Genomic DNA, 20242 nt, shown 5'->3' with positions numbered 1-20242 from the left:
AAGTTCCAGGAAGGTACTTTCTGTGTTTTTTTCACAGAAACTCTTTTCTTTCTTTCTAGAATGCAGAAACTTATAATTTATGAGACGAACTGTGTTGTGTAGATAAAGTTTTTTTCTCGCAAAACTAGAACCTCTTACAAAGAGTAGATAAAATTGCTAGATAATTTACTTGCTAGCACAAAAATTAAAACCTACCCGCTGAATTGCAAATTAAGTGCGCGGATGTGATCGAGTTCGTCGTTCAAAAAGATGAAAGCTAGGATAGAACTTGCGCTGCATGTATTATGTTGATTATGTCTAAAGCTACTCGTACACGCACGCGCGCCAATAGTTTTGGATGGAGAAGCTCAACACGATTTTGCTTTGTTGATATCCTCCATGCATGCATGAGCTAGCCAGCCAGAGCCAGGTTTAGTCAAACACTTGTCACAAGTGACGGAACACATATCCATCGATCCACCAACAAAGTACCCAGACCCACCAGATCCATGCTGATAGTTTGATAGGCACGGCATCCTAATTCAGGTTGGCTTTCGATGATTCGATCTGTGATGCTCGAACGCTTTTCCTGCCAGTTTTGGGAAGGTTCAGAGCCAGATTCATCGAGATTTGCAGTACCGATCGTAATCTGTATGAAAATGTTATGTGGTGTGGCTAAGTTTAGCATGCACGGTGGCCAATTTTGACTCCTACTTGTAGCGGTTGCCGCAGGAGGAGGCTGCGCGCGGGTCTGGTTCATTGAACATGGACGGTGTCTCTTTTTACACCGATCGAGCACAAATGCATTTGTTCTTGTTTCATGCATTTATGCGTAGTGCATTCGTCCCATCCTGCGGGTTAAGTTAATCTGACATGCATGTAAATGTTTCTATTTTTAGACATCTGACGTTTTACCATGAACTTACAGTGAACCAAGTGGCAAAATTCACTGACTAGAATGAACCAGGTGCGAAATCCACGAACTCGGGAAGACCACTGCCTTGTCCTTTCCCCCTGGCCGTGAAAAGGCCCTCGGTACATTCCACCACGCGTACGGTCCCAACTCCTATAGCCACAGAAGATCCTTTCCCTCCGCTATAAATTTGCCACCCATCCTGTTTGCATCCCCACACCACTCTCGATCGATCGATCAATCTCCAGCCCTCCTGCAAACAAACACATCCATCGTCCCAAAACCCAAATCCGATCCCCAATGGCTCACGTGCTGGCCGCCGCGGAACCCATCAGCATGCTCAAGCGCCCCCCGCCGCCGAACGACGACGAGAAGGCGCCGCCGGTCAACAAGGCGGCGCGCCGCCGCGACCCGCCGTCGTCGGACCCGGCTGCGGCGCTGGCCGCGGCGCGCCACGAGTTCGGCGAGCACGGCGGCGTGAACATGTCCATCGAGGCTTCGGCGACCTTCACCGTCATGGAGCCGGACACGATGCGGAAGCTCTTCGCGGGCGAGCTGGGCCCGGACCGCGGGGACCTGTACATCTACAGCAGGCACTTCAACCCGACGGTGCTCGCGCTGGGCCGGCAGATGGCGGCCCTGGAGGGAACCGAGGCGGCCTACTGCACGGCGTCCGGGATGTCCGCCATCTCGTCCGTCCTGATGCAGCTCGTGGGGGCCGGGGGACACGTGGTGGCGTCCCGGTGCCTGTACGGCGGGACCCACGCGCTGCTGTCCAGGTTCCTGCCGCGGACGTCCGGCGTGACCGCGACGTTCGTGGACGCGGACGACGAGGACGCCGTGCGGGCGGCGGTGAGGCCAGGGGAGACCAAGGTGGTTTACGTCGAGACCATGTCCAACCCGACGCTGGCCGTCGCGGACATCCCCATGCTGGCGAGGGTGGCGAGGGAGGCCGGGGCCAAGCTCGTGGTGGACAATACTTTTACGCCCGTCGTCGTGTCGCCTGCCAGGCTTGGGGCCGACGTCGTCGTGCACAGCGTCTCCAAGTTCATCAGCGGCGGCGCCGACATCATCGCAGGTGATCAAGGACTTAATTCCCCTGACTCAAGCTAGTTCTATCTTAACTACTCCGTACAAGTTCCGTGCATGCATGAAAAGACGATCGATAGAATGAGTGACGGTTTTTCTTTTCTTTTTACTGCGAATGCGTGACGGCTTAGCTGTTCCGTTGGAGGATTATCGGGGAAGCATGAACTTTCTGGACGCCTTTTTAGCGTGGCGCGCACACACCCCAATCGCGTTGCAGTTACTAGTAGATCCAAAAAATAGTACGAGTGGGGTAATTATATATAGTATACGTGGCTAAGTGCGTCCCCCTGTTTTTTTTGTCGCCTGTCACGTTCCAACCATGCCGGGGCTAGCTCAAAGCCGTGATCACGTGAATGTACTTATGATCATCCATCATGTCTCGCTGATTTTCTACAATAAATAAATCCATCATGAGTATTACTACACTGCTACCCAGCATGATTATTTTCCAGCGTGGTACGTAAATCTAGCATGATCATTATTACCCAGCATGGTTATTTCCAACATGATTGTTAGTACACTACCATACCCAACATGATCATTATCGAGTATGATTATTTTCCAGGATGCGTATGCGGCTCATATGATGTGACTGATGGAGTACTAGCCTCAGTCCAAAAATAAGAGGCATATTAGGATTCGATTGTCCAAGTCTTTGATCATAAATTACTTCATGAAAACGTGACTAATGTGATTAAAATCATAACAATAAACAAATATAGTTGAGTGGGAACATAATGAATTTATGTCATACAATTTTATATTAATATGGTAATTTATTGGCAAAGCATTGATCAAAATAAACATAATACATCCCGTATTTGTATTATGGGACCGAGGTAGCAGTATGCTGGGGCCACCGAGCCGATTCCAACCAGAACAGTGTCGGTCGGGATCTTTTGTAGTGGACTGAGATTCGATGACGAGAAATGGAATCACGAGTACTTACAGCATGATTATTGATTATGACATGACTACACAAGTAGCACAATTCACCACGTGCACGGGCGGGTCACGCCCTGGTCTGTTCCGCGGCAATTGCACTGGCACCGTTGATCGATCTAGTAACTGGTGGGTCATGCAGTAGCCTCACTCATTGCACTGGCACCATGATACGAGACACCGATGCTTCATGATTGCACTGGCACCGTTGCACGCCCCCACACGCTCGTACACGACCCCGGCTCGGCGGCTCCCAAACAACGCACCCGAGGCCTAAGGACAAACGAGTGGGTTATGCAGTAGCCTCACTAACCACCACTACCAGAGCCAGCAGCGGCTTGTAGGATAGGGTAGACTAGTACACGACGTGGTGCCCCATCTACCCGTTTTGGCCGTGCACGATCCATGTGTTGCGCGTCGGCTCCCCCCGCGCGTCCATCGTCCCGGGGAACGACGGGAACGGCTGGATTTATCGCAAAGATTGCAACAGGCATCTGCATGCAACAACAACCGGCCGCTCGAATATCTCCAGGGCATGGATGACGTGCGTGATGCGTCCTCTCTTCCTTTTGGGGTTTTTGGCTCCTATCGCCATTTTCGTGCCATCTGGTTGATCAATGCGCAAAGCGAGCCAGCAAGCTGTTTGTCCGGTTCCGTGCTACGGGTACTCCTTTGGCGGTGGTAATAATTGTCAGCCCGTGATCGAGATGCACATTCATTTCCGCAGTAATACACCGACCGTCCTGGCATGTCAATGGCCCGGCTTTGACAGCTTGGCTGATGGTCTCACCTTTTTTTTTTTTTTTTTGTTTGGGATCTCACCTTTTATTTGGTTTCCTGTGAATCTTCTGGTTGCGCTTTGGCGTTTAGTATGTTTGTGATTGTTCGTTGCAAAGTAAACTACTTACAGCTGATGAATTGTTCCGATATCCAGGCGCGATCTGCGGGCCGGCGAGCCTGGTGAACTCGATGATGGACCTGCAGGACGGGGCGCTGATGCTGCTCGGCCCAACAATGAACGCCAAGGTGGCCTCGGAGCTGGCCGCGCGCCTGCCGCACCTTCCGCTGCGGATGCAGGAGCACTCGCGCCGGGCCGGGGAGTTCGCGGCCCGGATGCAGCGCATGGGCCTGCGCGTGGTTTACCCGGGCCTCCAAGACCACACCCACCACGGCCGCCTCAGGGCCATGGCCAACCCGGGCTACGGCTTCGGTGGGATGCTCTGCGTCGACATGGGCACCGAGGAGCGGGCCGCCCGCCTCATGCACCACCTCCAGAACACCACCCAGTTCGGCCTCATGGCCGTCAGCCTGGGCTACTACGAGACCCTCATGTCCTGCTCCGGGAGCAGCACCAGCAGCGAGATGGACCCGAATGACCGGGCCCTGGCCGGGATCTCGCCCGGGCTTATCCGCATGTCCGTGGGCTACAATGGCACCCTGGAGCAGCGCTGGGCCCAGTTCGAGCGCGCCTTCGCCCTCATGCAGCAGCAGGACGCCCCCTCCGCCGCCGCCAAGTACTGTAAGGCTATCTGAATCTGAGTCACCGGCGGTGCTGATGGTATATATTAGTGCTATTAGCTGCAAAGTTAGGTTAAGCGCCATCTGATCAGCTGATCAGACGGATGCCAACCAATGTGTTAAGCTGCATGTATGATTTAGACTTCGGGGAACTGGGAGATGTAACGGAATAAGCATGTGCGAATTGAACTTGAAGTAGGCAGGCGATGAACAGTAAGCTGTACGTTTCATGTTGATGTCATCTCTCTGCGTTGGTTGTGCTCGATCATGCGGTTTGGAATATGTTCTGGAGCATTTTCTTGGGAGAATCCATGGCTGCAGCTTCGAGTTCTGAAATCTCAGAGGGGCTCAGCCTCCAGCCAAGCGCACCCAAGTTGTCCTCCACGTGCTTCACCGTTTTCACGCCGGGGATAGGAACCGCGCCTTTGCAGATGCACCAGTTTATGGCCACCTGCGTTCAGAACAGTTCCAGAATTATTTATCTGTGACGACATCGCATTGATCCCCTCGTAAAATTCTGATTGGTGTCAAAGCCAACTTGCAAGAACTCTGCATTCGGTGTACAAGAAAAAAGATCACTTGTTATACAGAAACACTTTGCAGATCAGAAAAGCACTTACTTGAGACATGGTTTTCCCCTTTCTTTCTGCAATACTCCCGAGACAAGACAGCAACGACTCAAGCCCGGGAAGAATCTGCCGGAACAGCACAGACCTACATTGCAGCGAACAATAAAGAGAAGTTCAGAAAAGAAACATTCACTCATCACCTTGCATGTAAGTTCAGAGAAGGAAACAAACATTCCATCGGCCATCACCTCGGCCCATTTGGTAGGTTGGAGGCATCATACTTCCCGGTGAGCATGCCCAGCCCAAGCGGGCTGTAAGCGATTAGGCGAACCCCAAGTGAATCGCACACGGACTTCAATTCCATCTGCTCATCGCCCATGCTCAGTAGCGAGAACTGGACCTGCGTTACGCAGTAAGGTTCAGACATAAACGACACTGCATCAAGAGTAATATCTAGGCTCAAGATAGACACAGCAAAGCCATTTTCTGCAGGTACCTGAGCTGAACTCAAGGGGACGCCTCTAGACGCTAGATAGCCATGGATCTTCAGCAGCTGCTTCGGCCCGTAATTGCTGACACCTACGGCCCGGACAAGCCCCTGAAAACACCACCAACTTCAGATACATGGTGTGTAGCACTGAAGTGTGCACTAGCACTATACAGAGTACAGGCTTTGCTGTGTGCATCCGTTTGATGCAGAGACCGGAGAGCAATTAAACTAATCCCTTATCTAAAAATACAGGATGATTCTGAACTCTGAAGTCTGAAGAAATGGTTGAACACCTTCAGACCTTGGCATACATTTCAACTAAACCGTCCCAGAGCACGCGTTCTTGCAGAGGCGCGTAGTTTGCAGTCGACCAATGAAGCTGCCCTATCCCGAGGCGGTCAATCTGTAGCCTTTCTAGCGAAGACCTGGTAATATATATAAACTTGGTGAGCTATGTGTTTTCGTCAGATTATCAGAAATTCCATGCTAGTATAATGCACATAAATCCAACGGGAAATATGGCTGATGTACATTAAGCACACGAATGGAGGAGTACTTGCAAGCGTTGACAAATTGGCCTGACGTTAGCCGCCAAGGATACGCGGCAAACTTTGTCGCTATGACTACATCGTCTGGAGATTTGATCGGCCCTGGGACACAACAAGGTCTAGAGAATGAGAAGTGATGGAACAAGCATCAGTACAGTTTTTTTTTTCTCGAACTAAATTCATTTTGAGCCATTGTAAAACTATCCAACCTTCGAACTCGCGGATAAATTTTCCAAGCAGCCTTTCGCTCTGGCCATTCAGCTTCCCAGTTCCATAGGAGTCGGCGGTATCGAAGAGGTTTATGCCATTCTTCAGAGCCAAATTGAAGCACTCCTGGAGCTCACTGTCCATGCTTTCTTGGTAGCCCCAGAGCAGCTGGTTGCCCCATGCCCATGTTCCGAAGCCCATGGGGGAGACTGAAAGGGGCCCAACTTTCACCTAGATTTGTGAAGCAGCAGTGTTACACCTACAACAGATTTCAGTGAACAAGTGCTGAAAACTTCATGTACTAATTGTACAGACTCCAGTTTCTCTGAAGATACGGTGCCATGTTAATTCAGACTGTAAAGTGAGCATACAGACTTACAGAGATGCAAAATTGGCTAGTTGGCTCGACAGAGTTTAGAACTTCTGTGACATCTGGAATTTTTAAGGGTTCAAATTTGTCACTGATCATCAGGACTTCGTAGAAGTACTAGAGTTTCTCGGGTCAATATCTTCTGCTTGGTGTTCATGTTTTCTGGTGCATCACCTAACTCTTTCCACGCTTTTATCAGAGGTGTCAACTAACTTTATTAGAGACAACATGTCAGTAGCTTTTCACCCAACTAGAGTTAAATACGCATAGCCATGGAACTTAGTAACAGCAATCACACGATATAGAACTTTTGGATTGCCGTGCACGACTTGGACAAATACGAACAGCAGCGTCAGAATGCATATTGACAATAGCTCGGATCCAAAAGAACAGGAGACATCTACTTTCTGATCCGTAGCTGGGATACCAAAAAAGGTACTGCTAGTGCTACTAATCTAGTGCTTTCCTGGCTTCCTGCTCGAGTTTCGTTGAACAATGGTCATCGGATCCTTCTTGTGGTTTGTGCTTATGGAGGCAGAAATTAGTTCTAGGCGTGCACGTTCAGACAGAGCAACATGTAGTTTGTGCTGGTGTCTCGTCTGCTCACCATGCTGTTGATGGCAAGCTGTTGTACTTCTGTACATTCAGCTCAGCTCATGTCATGTCGCGGCATCAGTAATGTACTGTATAAAAAAAAACTGCCTTCAATGCTTCCTTCATGCTGTATGCAACCAAGTCCTGCACGGTCACTTCTAAGTTCAGATTCCATACTGGACTTATTTTTTGTTTCCGATGAACTCTTAGGCATAGTTTCTGAACTACTTCGCACTCCGTATTATTTTCACAGTTACCTCACTTGTCATCAGTTCATCACACTGGAATTAAACTGCTAGCCAAACATCCCATGTGGTAATTTTTACACTCGACTGTGCATACTTCTAAGCAGGGGCGAGTGCTTAGTGCAAGGGATTGCCCCAGTGTAATCTGGAGTTCTGAACTGCTGTATATATCATGGATGCAGTCAGTAGATGAGAGAGATACTGAGATGGCGTGTTGGGAGTTGGAACCTTTTCCCACGGCCAGAAGAGTGGCCCGAGGCGCAGCGCGGCTGCAGGGGCGGGCGCTGATGACGGTGGTCGCCGGAGGAGGTTGCCTCTGCCGTGAGGCTGCGACGCGAAAGGCGCCGCCTTGGCTGTCGGAAGAGCCATCGTCGGTGGATCGGAGGCACGGTTTCAGGCGCATTCGTTCTTGTCCGTTCGTCTTCCGATAAAATCCCCGTCGTTTCGTTGTGGTTTACCCCTACCCGCATGTGCACGGTGCCCCGCAGGTGACCTGATTTTTCATCGAAGACTTTTTTTTTCTTTTGAGGGGGGTTCATCGAAGACTTTTGCTACGACAGATATGCGCGCCTTGCTGGGCCCCTGGGAAACTATATCTGGGCTAAATTGTTCTGGCCCAGTCCCAGCGGCCATCAACTTTTATTTTACGATAATAAATCAACCAACTCTAAAAAACCATCTTTGAAGTAAAGTACTTGTGGATAAGCGTTGTTGTCTTCCTCCTGCACTCGCCTGTTGCGCAGCGAAACTCGATGTTGCCGTTGGACCTCTGAACCACGTCTCTGACCTCTAAAACACCTTTGCACATAAGCACAAAAGTCGTCAAAGTAACCTTTGCACATAAGCACAAAAGGCGTCAAAATAGGATCCTCGCTGAACTCTCTCAAATCAGATTTGGTGGCTAGCATTACTAAGGAATTATCTCCCTCACCGTTCTGTTTACCACTCAAATTTGGCTTGTGGCTCTCGCTCATCGAAAGTGGAGTCGCTCGTCTATCTAATCTCTCACGCTCATTCTCACAATTTACTTCAACTTTCTGCCATGATTCATTTACAATTTGCTGTGGTGTCATGGGTCTCAAAGTAACATCCTTGCCACGCCAATTCAAATGATACGGACGTTCCTATCATATTGCCATGGACGACCCAACAACAAGTGACACACAGTCATGAGAACCACATCACACTCAACGGTGTCTTTGTATGGTCTAATCTGAAATTCCACACGCACCATATAGCTGATCTTCATCTCCCCACTATCATTCAACCATTGAATATAATATGGATTGGGGTGCGGCAAATATTTCAATTTCAGTTTTGCACAAAGCTCCTTACTAGCTAGTTCCGACAACTACCACCATCAATAATCACCTTGCATGCCTTGCTAGGACCAACAATAGCTTTTGTTTGGAACAAGTTGCAGCGCTGATTCTCAGGACTAGGTGTGACATTCGGCACCCTTTGCGAACACACAATGGTAGGAAAATGTGTCGCGTAGGCATCAACAGCACCTTCATCCTAAGCATCTTCATCCTCCAAAGGTTCAAATTCAGGATCAACATCATCACCGGTCTCATACTCCAAATCCTCATTCACCAACATAACCTTCTTATTTGGACAATCTCGCTTGAAGTGACCCCTGCCACCACATGTATGACAATTCATATCCTTGTTTCTTGTTGTAGACATAGAGGAACCCGCAGCACTAGGAGCAGGTTGTACTGGTTTCTTGGCGTTGATAACAGTAGATTCGGGCTTGCTCGGTGAAGGACCACGAATACTCGAAGAAGGACTTGGTGGAGGTACTCCACCTACTGATCGTGGCGTGAAACCACCACGAGCTGAAGTGGAACGAGCAGCAAACTTAACATCCTCGGCTAACTGAAGTTCAGCCTCCCGTGCATGATGTAGCAACTCGGTCATGTCATAATATTGGTGATGCCGAACGATGCGCTTGATATTGTATGTCAAACCAAAAAGAAACCGTTGCATGGTCTGTTCTGGTTGCTCACGAACTCTAGCACGCTGCATAATCAACTCCATCTCTTGAAAATAATCATCCATGGACATAGTGCCTTGCCTCAAATTCTGCAACTTATCATAGAGAGAACGCATATAGTTGCGAGGAATAAAACGATCACGCATCACTTCCTTCATAGTTCTCCACGTGATGATTGGTGGATCACCTTCTTCCTGCCTAGTACGCACGATGTTATCCCACCAACGCAAAGCATATCCATCGAACTCTGAAGAAGCTAATTTGATTTTTCTGTCTTCGGTGTACTCATGCAAACGTCATAATTTCTCTATCTTCAACTCCCAAATAAGATATTCTTCAACATCAGTAGAGCCCTCAAACTTGGGAATAGAAAACTTCGGTTTGCCCAGCCCGTCATCATCACGATGAGCGTGCTGTCTATCATCATGATGAAACTCATTGCGTGCATGACCCATAGGGAAGGCACTAGCACGGCCATTCCCACGACCTCCATCACCACGGCCATGCCCACGACCTCCATCACCACGGCCACCTCCATGGCCAAAACCCATCGGCGCATTGTGACGCAGATCCTGATTTTGCTGATGGCCACGCACATTATGGGTTGCACCACCATCATTAACGCTAGCATCATCATCATCATGGTGCTGATCTTGCTGTTGTTGGCGCTCAACGAGCATGCGCAAATCCTCCACTGCCTGTGTTAAATCAGCGAGAGAGCACTGCATGGTTGTCACGTGACCTTGTGTCGCTTGAGCCGTGTTAATGGCCTCATCAACCTTCATATCCACATGCTGCAAATCTGAGGATATGGGTTCAACCGCCTGATTTATCTTGAACTTCAAGTGATCACGTAGGGCTTCGTATTCATGCCAATGCACCACCTCAGTAGCAGCCCTTCTTCTGCAAAACATCACTTGCACCATCCTTGGTCGACATGATTAGAGCACAAAAAGGAAAAATATATGTGGAAAACTCTCAACTCACTCAAAACTGAAAGAAACAATGTATCTTACTGTTCCAAAGTGAATTAGTATAGCTTACCAACTTGTAGGGGCAGAACGTGCACGGATGTGATGAAGCGAATACCAAGGGAGAGATTATACACGACAAACCAGGGTATATGGTGGAGCTTGGTGAGGATACCTAACAACACCAATTCACAAATCCTAGTGCTGATCGTATGACACACAACTCACCGAAAATGCACACACAAAGATAAATGGGGCAAAGAACCAAAAGAACGAGCTGAGAATTATGATATATGTCGGAGTAATGCTCGTGTTGCAAATGCGCCAGGAGAGACGCTAACAAAGTTCAAGGTATCCGGGCACAAGATTGCTCCAGCTAGTAGGCAGAACAACTCAAAACAACAAATTTGTAGCACAACTTTTGGCCACGTTTCTACTCAAAAATTTCCCGCTACAACGGCAGATGGCTAAAAACAATCCAGGAAGTGTAAAAACAGTGTAGGCTCGAAAATTTTCGGAGAGGTTTCCAGACTTTTTTTTTGCTGTCCCCCTCCTCTTTCCTTGCGGCCGAAACTTTCCGGACTCAGATCAACTTACAAATCGGATTGATATGGGAAGCAAACTGTATAAAGGTAAACAAAGAGCAGCCCGTAGAGCCAAATATGCTAGTCTCGTGGGAAGGTTCCTACTCTTATATGATAGAAAGGCTGTGGCTAGGGTTAACAAACAGAAAAGAAAACAAACTCTATTCTGATTCGGATTGCAACAAACGCGGAAAAGAAAAACCGTGTGAAAAGAAACACGAATTTGGAAACTAACTCAACTCGGATTCGAATAGGAAACTAACGCAACTCGGATTTGGAAAAGGACTCAAACTGCAACTTGACACGGACGAAAACAAAATAGATCTCGCCGACTCCAACTAGAACAAGAACTCCTCGGAACAAACCCTAACCGGAAGAGAAAGTTAGGCAAAGGAAGGACTACGACCAGCACAAGAACTAGATGAACCGATGCAACTAGGTTATGGCAAAAATCTAATCCTAATATTTTTGTGGCTTTTTCTGTATAGGATGAAAACAAAACTAATCTATGGGATGGAATTTGCTCACCGAGTAAATGCTGGAAATCTGATACCAAGATGATAAGGGGTGGCCCGATCTTCTCGTTGACCTCGTAGTAGATAATTGATAACTTGCGAGACGCTGGCGAATCTCTGGCTGGTCCTTGCTGCCAATGCAACAATTCTCAACCCTATTTGATAGTTGCAACACCACATGCTTGCGCACGTAGCCGCCGACCACGAAGCAGTTCTACAATCTACCAATTCCCAGTGGAACAATAGATAGCACTTGAATCTTCAGTAGAAAAAACACCAGATCGCAACAAAGTGGTGAAGGTAAAATTCCTAATCGAATCAAAGAGGAATATAATTTTAGATGAATGCTTGTAGCAGTTCAACGAAATGTTCTGAATAATTTAAACGTGGACTGACCCTAATCGTGGGCGCCCCTCAACTTATATAGGAGGGTGGACGTCCAGCAACCTAATTGGACTCGGACTCGAACTTGGTTCAACCCAAACTTGATACAAACTGATCCAAAACGTTGGGTTCAGCACAAACTATGAACACGCAGGCCCATCTAACATTTAGTCAAATAAACCATGTCGTAGGCAGCCCTATGTGTGTCACATGCTCCTCGACGTGCGCTGATGCCTTAGACATGTTTGACGTATCGTAGGACTTGTCCTAGCATCAGCCACAACAACTTCTATTGCTGGTTGATTTCCTCCTCTTCATGTGATGCGCCGGCCTCCCTCTCCTCCCTCGCGCTCTTCTTGATATTGGAAATCAACGGCGATGGATTTTGCTGCAACTCTCCTCCTCCACGTGCAAGGTTTGAATCATCTTCAAATCTGATCATACATAGATGCATAGACTTAGGTAGTATAAAGCTCTCATCAATTAAAACATCAGATTCAATTAAGAGTGAGTTCACCTGTTGTTCAAGTAGCTTTGCACGTGCTCTTGTTATTGGCCCAAGTCTAACTTCATTGGGGTTGTCTTGTGCAACAACATCATCAATTGGAGTTGATGATAAAGGACTAGGGATGTCTTCATCACTTTGTCGCTGGGAAGTCGGAGTCGCCAGCTCAAAGGAGTGTTCGCGTGATGACGGTGACTTGGCGATGGGTGGTCGTGGCCTTGGGGGTCTTGTTCCGCGCAAGCCTCACATATCGCCCTTTTGTCGCTCATCATCAGAATCGGTGCCTCTTGGTCACTTGCAAGGGGTGGCCGACTGTTTGGCTTGAGCCGACGCGAGCTTGCGTGCCTTCTGGGGCAGGGACCCGTTCTTGGTCATTGGTGAGGGAAGTCAGAGTCGCCAGCTCTGGAGGATTGTTTGTGTGATGACGATGACTTCTGCTTGTCGACGGCAACTTTCTTTCAGCGGCGTGCGTGGAGTGAGTGTTGGTGGCCAGGTCGTCCCGTGTGTCCTCAGTGCGGTTTGCACGGTGGACTTTTGTAACAGTTTTTTCTCGGTTTTCCATAATTAATGGGGCGACTCTCTTCTTCTTAATCAATGGATTGAGTCCTTCGGACTCCGGTTCGAAAAAAAAAAGTCTCTAGACGATAAAAACTACAGTTCTCACCAGTAAATCATGACCTTCTTACACCACGACTACGGAGGAGGAGAAGACCGACGATTTACTGGTGGAGGAGGGATGACAGTTGGAACCCTAGATAGGTTTCTAGGGTATATCTTAGAGAAAACTGACAATAATTCAATCAGATCTTAGATAGGGTATATCTTAGATAGGTTTCTAGGGTATATCTTAGAGAAAACTGGCGGAGGAGGGATGACAGTTGGAACCCTAGATAGTTCTCACCAGTAACATCGTTTTTTTATATGGATTTGCATGCTATTAAGAAGTCGCATGTTTTTTAGTTAAAGATAAGTCGACATGGTATCCATCGGATCTTAATCCGGCTAGCAAGTGGGAGATGAGAGAATGGGGATGGACTTCAGATCTTAATCCAAAGGTTCTAAAACGTCAACTGATATTTAAAACTCATTGCTTAAAAATCAGGGTACTTTAGCCGCACCTTTTTTAAAATACTAGCTGGTGTTTTTTTTTTTAAAAAAAAACTAGGCGATAACATATCGTCATCCTAGGTTCGTTCGTGGCCTCTAAATGGCGTACAGCGAACTCCTAGTAAGCTATAGCTCCTGATGCGAAAACTTTGCTCAGTCTCTGATGATATTTCCATTCAGGCTCTCTCGCCACCGCGGCATGCAAATAAGCCAGAACCCGTGGTGAACAAGGCCAGATAGGCATTTACGTACGTGCGGTAAGGTCCATTGGGGGCGTGCGAGCATTTGTACGTGTACTATATGTCTATATATGCTAGTCGAGACTATACAAGCATAATATCATCTCTGGACTTGTAACTCCGATCCAAATTAAAATTTGTTAGCGCGAGTAGTTAGTTATACGGAGTAAAGAAATTGCTGAGATGCGCGTACGTACAACATGTAGTACACCATATTGCAGTAGACGACGAGGGATCCAATACGGCAATACGGAGCAGTACGTAGAGACAGTGTGCATGCAGGACGCAGCATTGCAAGCAGTACCACTCCATCACTGACTGGTTGGTGGCGCCGTTTGATGGCAGCAGCAGAGTCGACTGGACTACGTGCCGGGGCGCGTCGCGTCGGCATCGGCATCGTCTCGCATCCATCACATTCACACCACGCCAGACCTCTTCGCACAGGCAGCAGCTAGCAGGCAGCGTCCCCCGTGAGTTAATGGGAATTTATGGCAGCGCTCAGCTAGAGAGAGAGCTGAGAGGGTCGGGAAAAGGAGCCTTTTCCGCGCGGTTCAGTTCTCCACGCGCGCCCACGTACGTGAAAAGTCTCCAGGGCTAGATGCCGCCGCTGCTGCTGGAGTAGTACAGCCTATAGCCTCTCGCTCACTGCTGGATCGGTCCTCGGTTTCTGAAGCCTCGCGTCGTTTCCGTGCGGTTATTACCAGCTGCACCGCCGCGCGCGCGCTGGCTCGCCTCGCGTCTCGCGGCCGGGGCCGGTCGAATCATTTGGCAATCGATTGCGACGACCCTGGGATGGAGGGACGCGCAGCCAGTCTGCTAGTGTCGGTATTGCTTTTGACCGACGCCGTTTCCGTCCTCTGACACCGGCCGTGTGCGGCTGTTTTGGCCTCCTCCAAGCCCAGCGAGCAGCAAGGCAAGGGCGTCCGTCGTCCTCCATGCCCGCCAGCCGGCCGGGGCCCGGGATGCGCTCTTCAAGAACGTAACGTTGAGGCCGGCCGGAAAACCGAGGTGAATTAGGGCCGGCCGCAGGGCGAGCGCTGAATTAAATTCGTGTCCTCATCATTCACTGGTACTAGTACAAAGGCCGGCCGGGCCATGCAGCATGAGTCATAAATGCTAGTAGCAGCTGCAAGGTGTGACTCCTCTTTTTCCTCGCGCACCAAGTCGTAGCTAGGCCGCTCTACGCACGCATCCTCCGGCCGTTTTCCCCGCGAGTGCTCGTAGGTTTCACTCACTCGACACGGCACACGACACACGACACGTCCAAGTCCTAGGCTCGAGGCTGTTTTGGACTTCCTGCGTGCATGGACCGGTGGAGCTACTACTTATGAGTGCGTATGTATAGTCAGCCACGCAGAATTTCCTTGGACGTGTGGGTGCATGCACACCGTTGACCTTGACCAGATGCATGCTAATGGCAGTAAATCACACCGCACCGTAGTTTCATGCAGGCCTTTCCGTTTCTGTTCATGCTAGACCGAGACTTTCGGAGAAACAATTCTGTGACAATAATTAATTTATAGCTCTGGCACTGACCAACTGCATGCTGGGGCTAGCACAAATTTGCAAGCAAAAGGATGCTGGAATAATGCATGTTTTGCGAGTGTGAACTGATTTTTTTTTACGGGAATGAGGTTGAACTGATTAAAGTACTCGCATTAAAAATGTATAAGTTCGTAATCTTTTTTATTTGCTAGTTGTGCTACTAGTAGTAGTGAACGGCAGTGACGACCAACAACAACAACAAAATGCGCTGTTTCCTAGGTTGAACTTACATATATTTACACTGGCAAAATAAAATATACACGCTCCACTGTTAACCACCGTCAAGTACGTGCCACCATCCTTCATAGAAGTACTCCCTCCATTCTTTAAAGATTGCCATATTAGTTTTCATTAAGACAAAACTTTGACCACAAATTACTATGTCAAGTTATGATTTATATGACATGAAATTAGTATTGTTAGATTCGTTATAAAAAATACTTCATGATACTTGTGGTTCCATGTCATATAAACCACATTTTAAAATAGTAATTTGTGATCAAAATCTTGTCTTAATGAAAGCTAATATGCCAATCTTTAATGAATGAAGGGAGTATCTATTAAATCCACACAAAAGAAAATAAATTTCTACTCCATAGAAAAATAATCATATAGGGGCTTAGGTTACATATACATGTCAAATTTTGAGATCAATCAATCACATTTGGGAGGTATGAAATTGGGAAACCGATGGGCAATTAAGATTGCTATTGAGATCCTTCAATCATATTTGGCAGGGTACGGCCGAATTGGGAAACCGACGGACAATTGACTGATGCTCAATTTGACTCTCGATCTCTTTTCTTGGTTCCAATTGAAATTTAGTTTGACTAACTTGAAATTTTGCATGTTTTTATAACAATATGTCACTCAAGCTAGCATACTGGTGGTATTAAAGAACGAACGAACAATGAAAACCACTACTCATGCTGAAATTCCTTTTTTCTTGCTTCCAGTTGAAATTCAGTTTGAACTTGCAATTCTGCATGTTTCTATAACATTATGTCATCTTCGTATTGTAGAATGAAGGAATATGATAGAAACCCTAGCTAGAGTTGATCGATGCATTTGATCCGATCTCAATGGTTGCCATCAGACATGGTCAATGTTGTCGTCAATGAAAAGGTCATCGCCGCCGTAGATGATGCAGTCATTGCCATCTGATGAAGCGTTTTGCGGAGTTGTTTGCCAAAGGATGCACTGGATATCCATCCTTGTGGACAAAAAGTGGTGGTGCCATGCTGAAAAAATCGTTGATGAAGAATATTGGCAATGTACTGTTGGCAATGGCGAAGCAACTTGGGTGTCGATGTCGCTAGGCTTCTTGCTCAAACGCATCCGTTGCGACAACCAATTGTTTTGTCAAAGTTAGGTGTATTGATGTCATGTTGTTACAGAAGAAGTCGATGAAGATTGCATCAACACGTGTGATTGTGTGCGTGCACGTACAAGAGGCTCATCTACCTTGCATGCATGATGCATGGATTCAGACAGATCTGTTAATGCTTGACGTGTCGTCGCTTCTTCGGACGATCTTGCTTAGATGAGTTGGGTGGAGCTGGAACGACGTATGGTTTCTTTGTGGCTAATTAAAGAATAATCAATACACAAATGAAATTTATCTTTTATGTAAAATAAAGAACTGGTCTAATTTTGATTGTTCGGGTGTGAAGCCCCAAGGAAGAAGAGATTAATTAATCTCCCTAGAGGCAGCGTGATGCGGAAGTGGTGGATGAACCTAGCATTGGCGACGTTAATCTAACCACTCGGATACCATGTGGTATAATGGCATATGATGGAAACCTTAGAATTGTTTGATGTATTTGATCTGACCCTCATGCATGGGAGTATATATAGAGACTACAATGGGGGATAATCTTGGAGTACAGCTGTACATGACAGGTCGTACTATGTTGAAACCTTTTCTACCTCTATCTCTATATTTCTAGAAAGTTTAAACAAATTGTACTTCTAATATCTATGTTATTTTTTTCTAAAAAAATTCCGACATACACGGAGTGCGCCATATGGTTAATTTACACGGAGTTATCATCGTGAGAGTGATTTTCACCGCATTCTTTAATCACATGAATGTTAATTCAAGAAAGTCTTGTCAAAGGCATATACAGCACACTTGCCCCACCAAGGATAGTTCGTCGTGGCCCCACCTATAGAATCTTGCAAGCAAATAGTGGATTAATTTTGGCTTGGACAAAGGTTATGGTCAATGGATTGTACAAACCTACACTACATGACTGCGGGCGCAGGAAGCTAGGAAAAAAATATAGGAGCTCGATCTTCAGATTCTTCAAAAGTTCGAGGCTTCTTATTTTATTAGAACGTGCCTGCCTAAGCTTAGCATGCATATGTTACTAACTTAAGGAGATGAATTGTGTACGATATCAGTATACTGTACAGAGAAGCTAGATATACTGAGTGTGTACGTTCAGTAGCATTCAAGAAGAATACAAAACACCAAACAAGGAAATCCGATAATTAATTAGTCTCATCTGCTCCAAGCGCCCTCCAGCGTTTTGTTTTAGACCTTGTGCCCCAGTTTGGTTACAGACTCTACAGAGACTTACAGGTACACATGCACTTTGAATTCTAAGAGAAGTCTCTTTGATGGGGCTGTACTAACATTGATGTTTTTAGGGCTAGCTTTTAGGTTAGATAGTGGGTAGAATTGAAAGAGTGTACGTCCAACAAGAAAACAAAACAACTTAAATGGGGATCAGATCGAGCAACATCTTTTGTTTAATTGAACTGGCCTCGTAATTTCAGCCATGTGTTATTACAGAAGTTAGCGTACAACTTCACATGCTGACATGCAACACAAATTATCCCAGACAAAAAGCTGCGCATCTAGCAAGAGCGATGCAGCATGCAGAGATCTGGAATTGAATAAACTGATCATGCATGCGCATGTGAGGTACGTTATCACAGATGAAATGTTTGCCGGATTTCTTCTGCGGAGTATATATGAGATAATATCTGGATTATATAGATACAGAAGTATATATACATATCTTGAGATCAGTGAGGATCCACTGCAGGATAGGTAGGTAACAAGGATCATGCACACAGACAGATCATGATCAAGCTGACACAATGAAGTGCAGGCCGGACACCATTTGAAATGTAATGGAAAAGGTTTCTCAGGATATATAAGTTTATGAATTCATGATACTCCTGTATATATGCGACAAGAAGATATAAGTGGCAGCTAGAGCTTTGTACTGAATATGAAAAAAACTTAAATCAGAAGATGTCAAGAGTTCACACGAAACAGAAGGCTAGAAACATAGTACATACAAGAGGTTTGACGTCCGAATGGAGGACTAGTAGTCACTAGTCAGTAGCATACAGTTTGCGTTTGATCAAAACGGGCTAGGTATCAAGTGTTTGAGCTCAAAAAAACTTGCGTGGTAGCTACCTAGCTTTCAAAACCATAGCACAACAAATCAGTTACACATCACACAGATCTCTTCGGGCTATAGTTACATCATCCTTTCACAGCATGCATATTCATCTGTATAAAGTTTCCATGATTATTCCTGGTAACAAAAGATAAATTGAACTACTAGAATCTACGGTAGCAAACAAAGCGCACAGGTCTTGAACAAACCATGATATATACCACATGGCATTCCACCTGTGAAGAACACAAAAGACAGGAACATGCAGGCAATGCATGGACGATTGTTAGCTCAAGAAATAAAGAAACTTTCTACAGAAAACGTTTATATGTATGCATGCATCATATGCTCCTAGCTAAGACCTAAAATCACTGAAGAAAATGTGTGCGCTCGTGCATCTGCATCTAGTTCATACTCCAGCTCTGAAGAAACAATTAAACTCAAGAAAACTACTTCGACAGATCCATTTCCAAAAGCAAAAGGAGCAATCAGATCCAGATAAATAAGTTTCCGACAACTTATAGTAATCTCAGATCTGGATAAGGGAGAGAAATTAAAAGAATGGAATAGCGAAAGGAAGAATATAATCAAACTAATTAAAGAAGGATAGAGGGGGCAGTGGAGAGAGAAAGAGAAGATCCTCCTCCCAATCACGAGGTAATGATGAAACTTTCAGCCGGCCTGCATATATGCCTGCCAGAGACATGGGAAAGAGGAGTCAAAGCAAGCCATCATTACACCAATCTTCATGCTACTACCAAGGAGTACTTTCCTCGGTTCTCCCAAACAAACAACCAAACAAAGTGCAGTGGAGTGTAAGATCTCATCTTCCTCGGCACTCTCACCAAACACAAACAAACAAACAAAATGTTGAAAAGCCTGTGAAAGTGTAAGAACTTCCTTGGTTCTCGCCAAACAAAGAAACAAAAAGAGAACCGTGGAGCGTAAGAAAGTGGGGAGAAAATTGAGGTAACACATACTCGCCGGATAAACACACCTCTCCCCTCATCCAAATAAGAACACCGGCCCATAAGAAAGACAATATGCCCCCAACGACATATCTATACTCGAAATATTCCCGAAGAACAAATAATAATCGTGGCTAGATCTCGAGTTTGAAGCTATCTCTGAGGGGAATGAAGCCTGGTCCGAGATCCCGCAAACAAGAGAAATGAAAGTTATGCATGCACAAACCGTTCATCCTCAAATCACATGGCAAGACCTTGAACCAGACAACATTCCACCCAGAAGCAAAATAGCTTCACATCTTCATCCTCTCATCCCCCCCACACCTCTCACCTTCCTAGCTCTCTCTCTCTACCCTAGCTCTCATATCTCCCCTGGTAGCTTGCAGGAAGCTGTGGGTGAGGAGAGTGGGTATGTATAGAACGCCGGGTGACATGGGTAGCGGTCATGATGTGTGAATGATTACTCACATCATCACACAATTATTTTTCTCTTTATTTTGCAGTCAGGCAGTCAGCAACATTATTCAGTAGTCCGAGCGTAC

General features: G+C 46.6%; 2 protein-coding genes and 1 non-coding gene across 5 annotated transcripts; 1 reads left to right on the top strand and 2 right to left on the bottom strand.

Moving 5' to 3' along the window:
• Positions 1 to 1086: 1086 nt before the first annotated feature.
• Positions 1087 to 4675, top strand: LOC100831152 (methionine gamma-lyase). The gene is made up of 2 exons (XM_003574148.4): positions 1087 to 1970; positions 3858 to 4675. Exons 1-2 carry the CDS (start codon positions 1193 to 1195, stop codon positions 4454 to 4456), a joined length of 1377 nt encoding a protein of 458 aa, XP_003574196.1. The 5' UTR covers positions 1087 to 1192; the 3' UTR covers positions 4457 to 4675.
• On the bottom strand, positions 4557 to 7934 carry LOC100831456 (pyridoxal reductase, chloroplastic). Of its 3 annotated transcripts, none has more exons than XM_003574149.4 (8): positions 7693 to 7934; positions 6258 to 6486; positions 6057 to 6150; positions 5802 to 5925; positions 5507 to 5608; positions 5259 to 5410; positions 5062 to 5155; positions 4557 to 4892 (listed from the first exon to the last, which is right to left on the bottom strand). In XM_003574149.4, exons 1-8 carry the CDS (start codon positions 7831 to 7833, stop codon positions 4707 to 4709), a joined length of 1122 nt encoding a protein of 373 aa, XP_003574197.1. In that variant the 5' UTR covers positions 7834 to 7934; the 3' UTR covers positions 4557 to 4706. The 3 variants fall into 3 exon arrangements, with proteins under 3 accessions (XP_003574197.1, XP_010234917.1, XP_024317008.1); XM_010236615.3 differs by having other exon boundaries at positions 6258 to 6514; positions 7693 to 7830; XM_024461240.1 differs by lacking the exon at positions 7693 to 7934 and adding an exon at positions 6635 to 7679 and having other exon boundaries at positions 6258 to 6514.
• Positions 7935 to 19832: 11898 nt separating this feature from the next.
• Positions 19833 to 20004, bottom strand: MIR166C (microRNA MIR166c). The gene has a single exon (NR_126888.1). It is a non-coding gene; the product is annotated as a microRNA MIR166c (primary transcript).
• Positions 20005 to 20242: the final 238 nt, after the last annotated feature.

The sequence above is a fragment of the Brachypodium distachyon genome, chromosome 3, assembly GCF_000005505.3.
Source record: "Brachypodium distachyon strain Bd21 chromosome 3, Brachypodium_distachyon_v3.0, whole genome shotgun sequence".
Classification (NCBI taxonomy): Eukaryota; Viridiplantae; Streptophyta; class Magnoliopsida; order Poales; family Poaceae; genus Brachypodium; species Brachypodium distachyon.
This window is presented reverse-complemented; position numbering and strand designations above follow the sequence as displayed.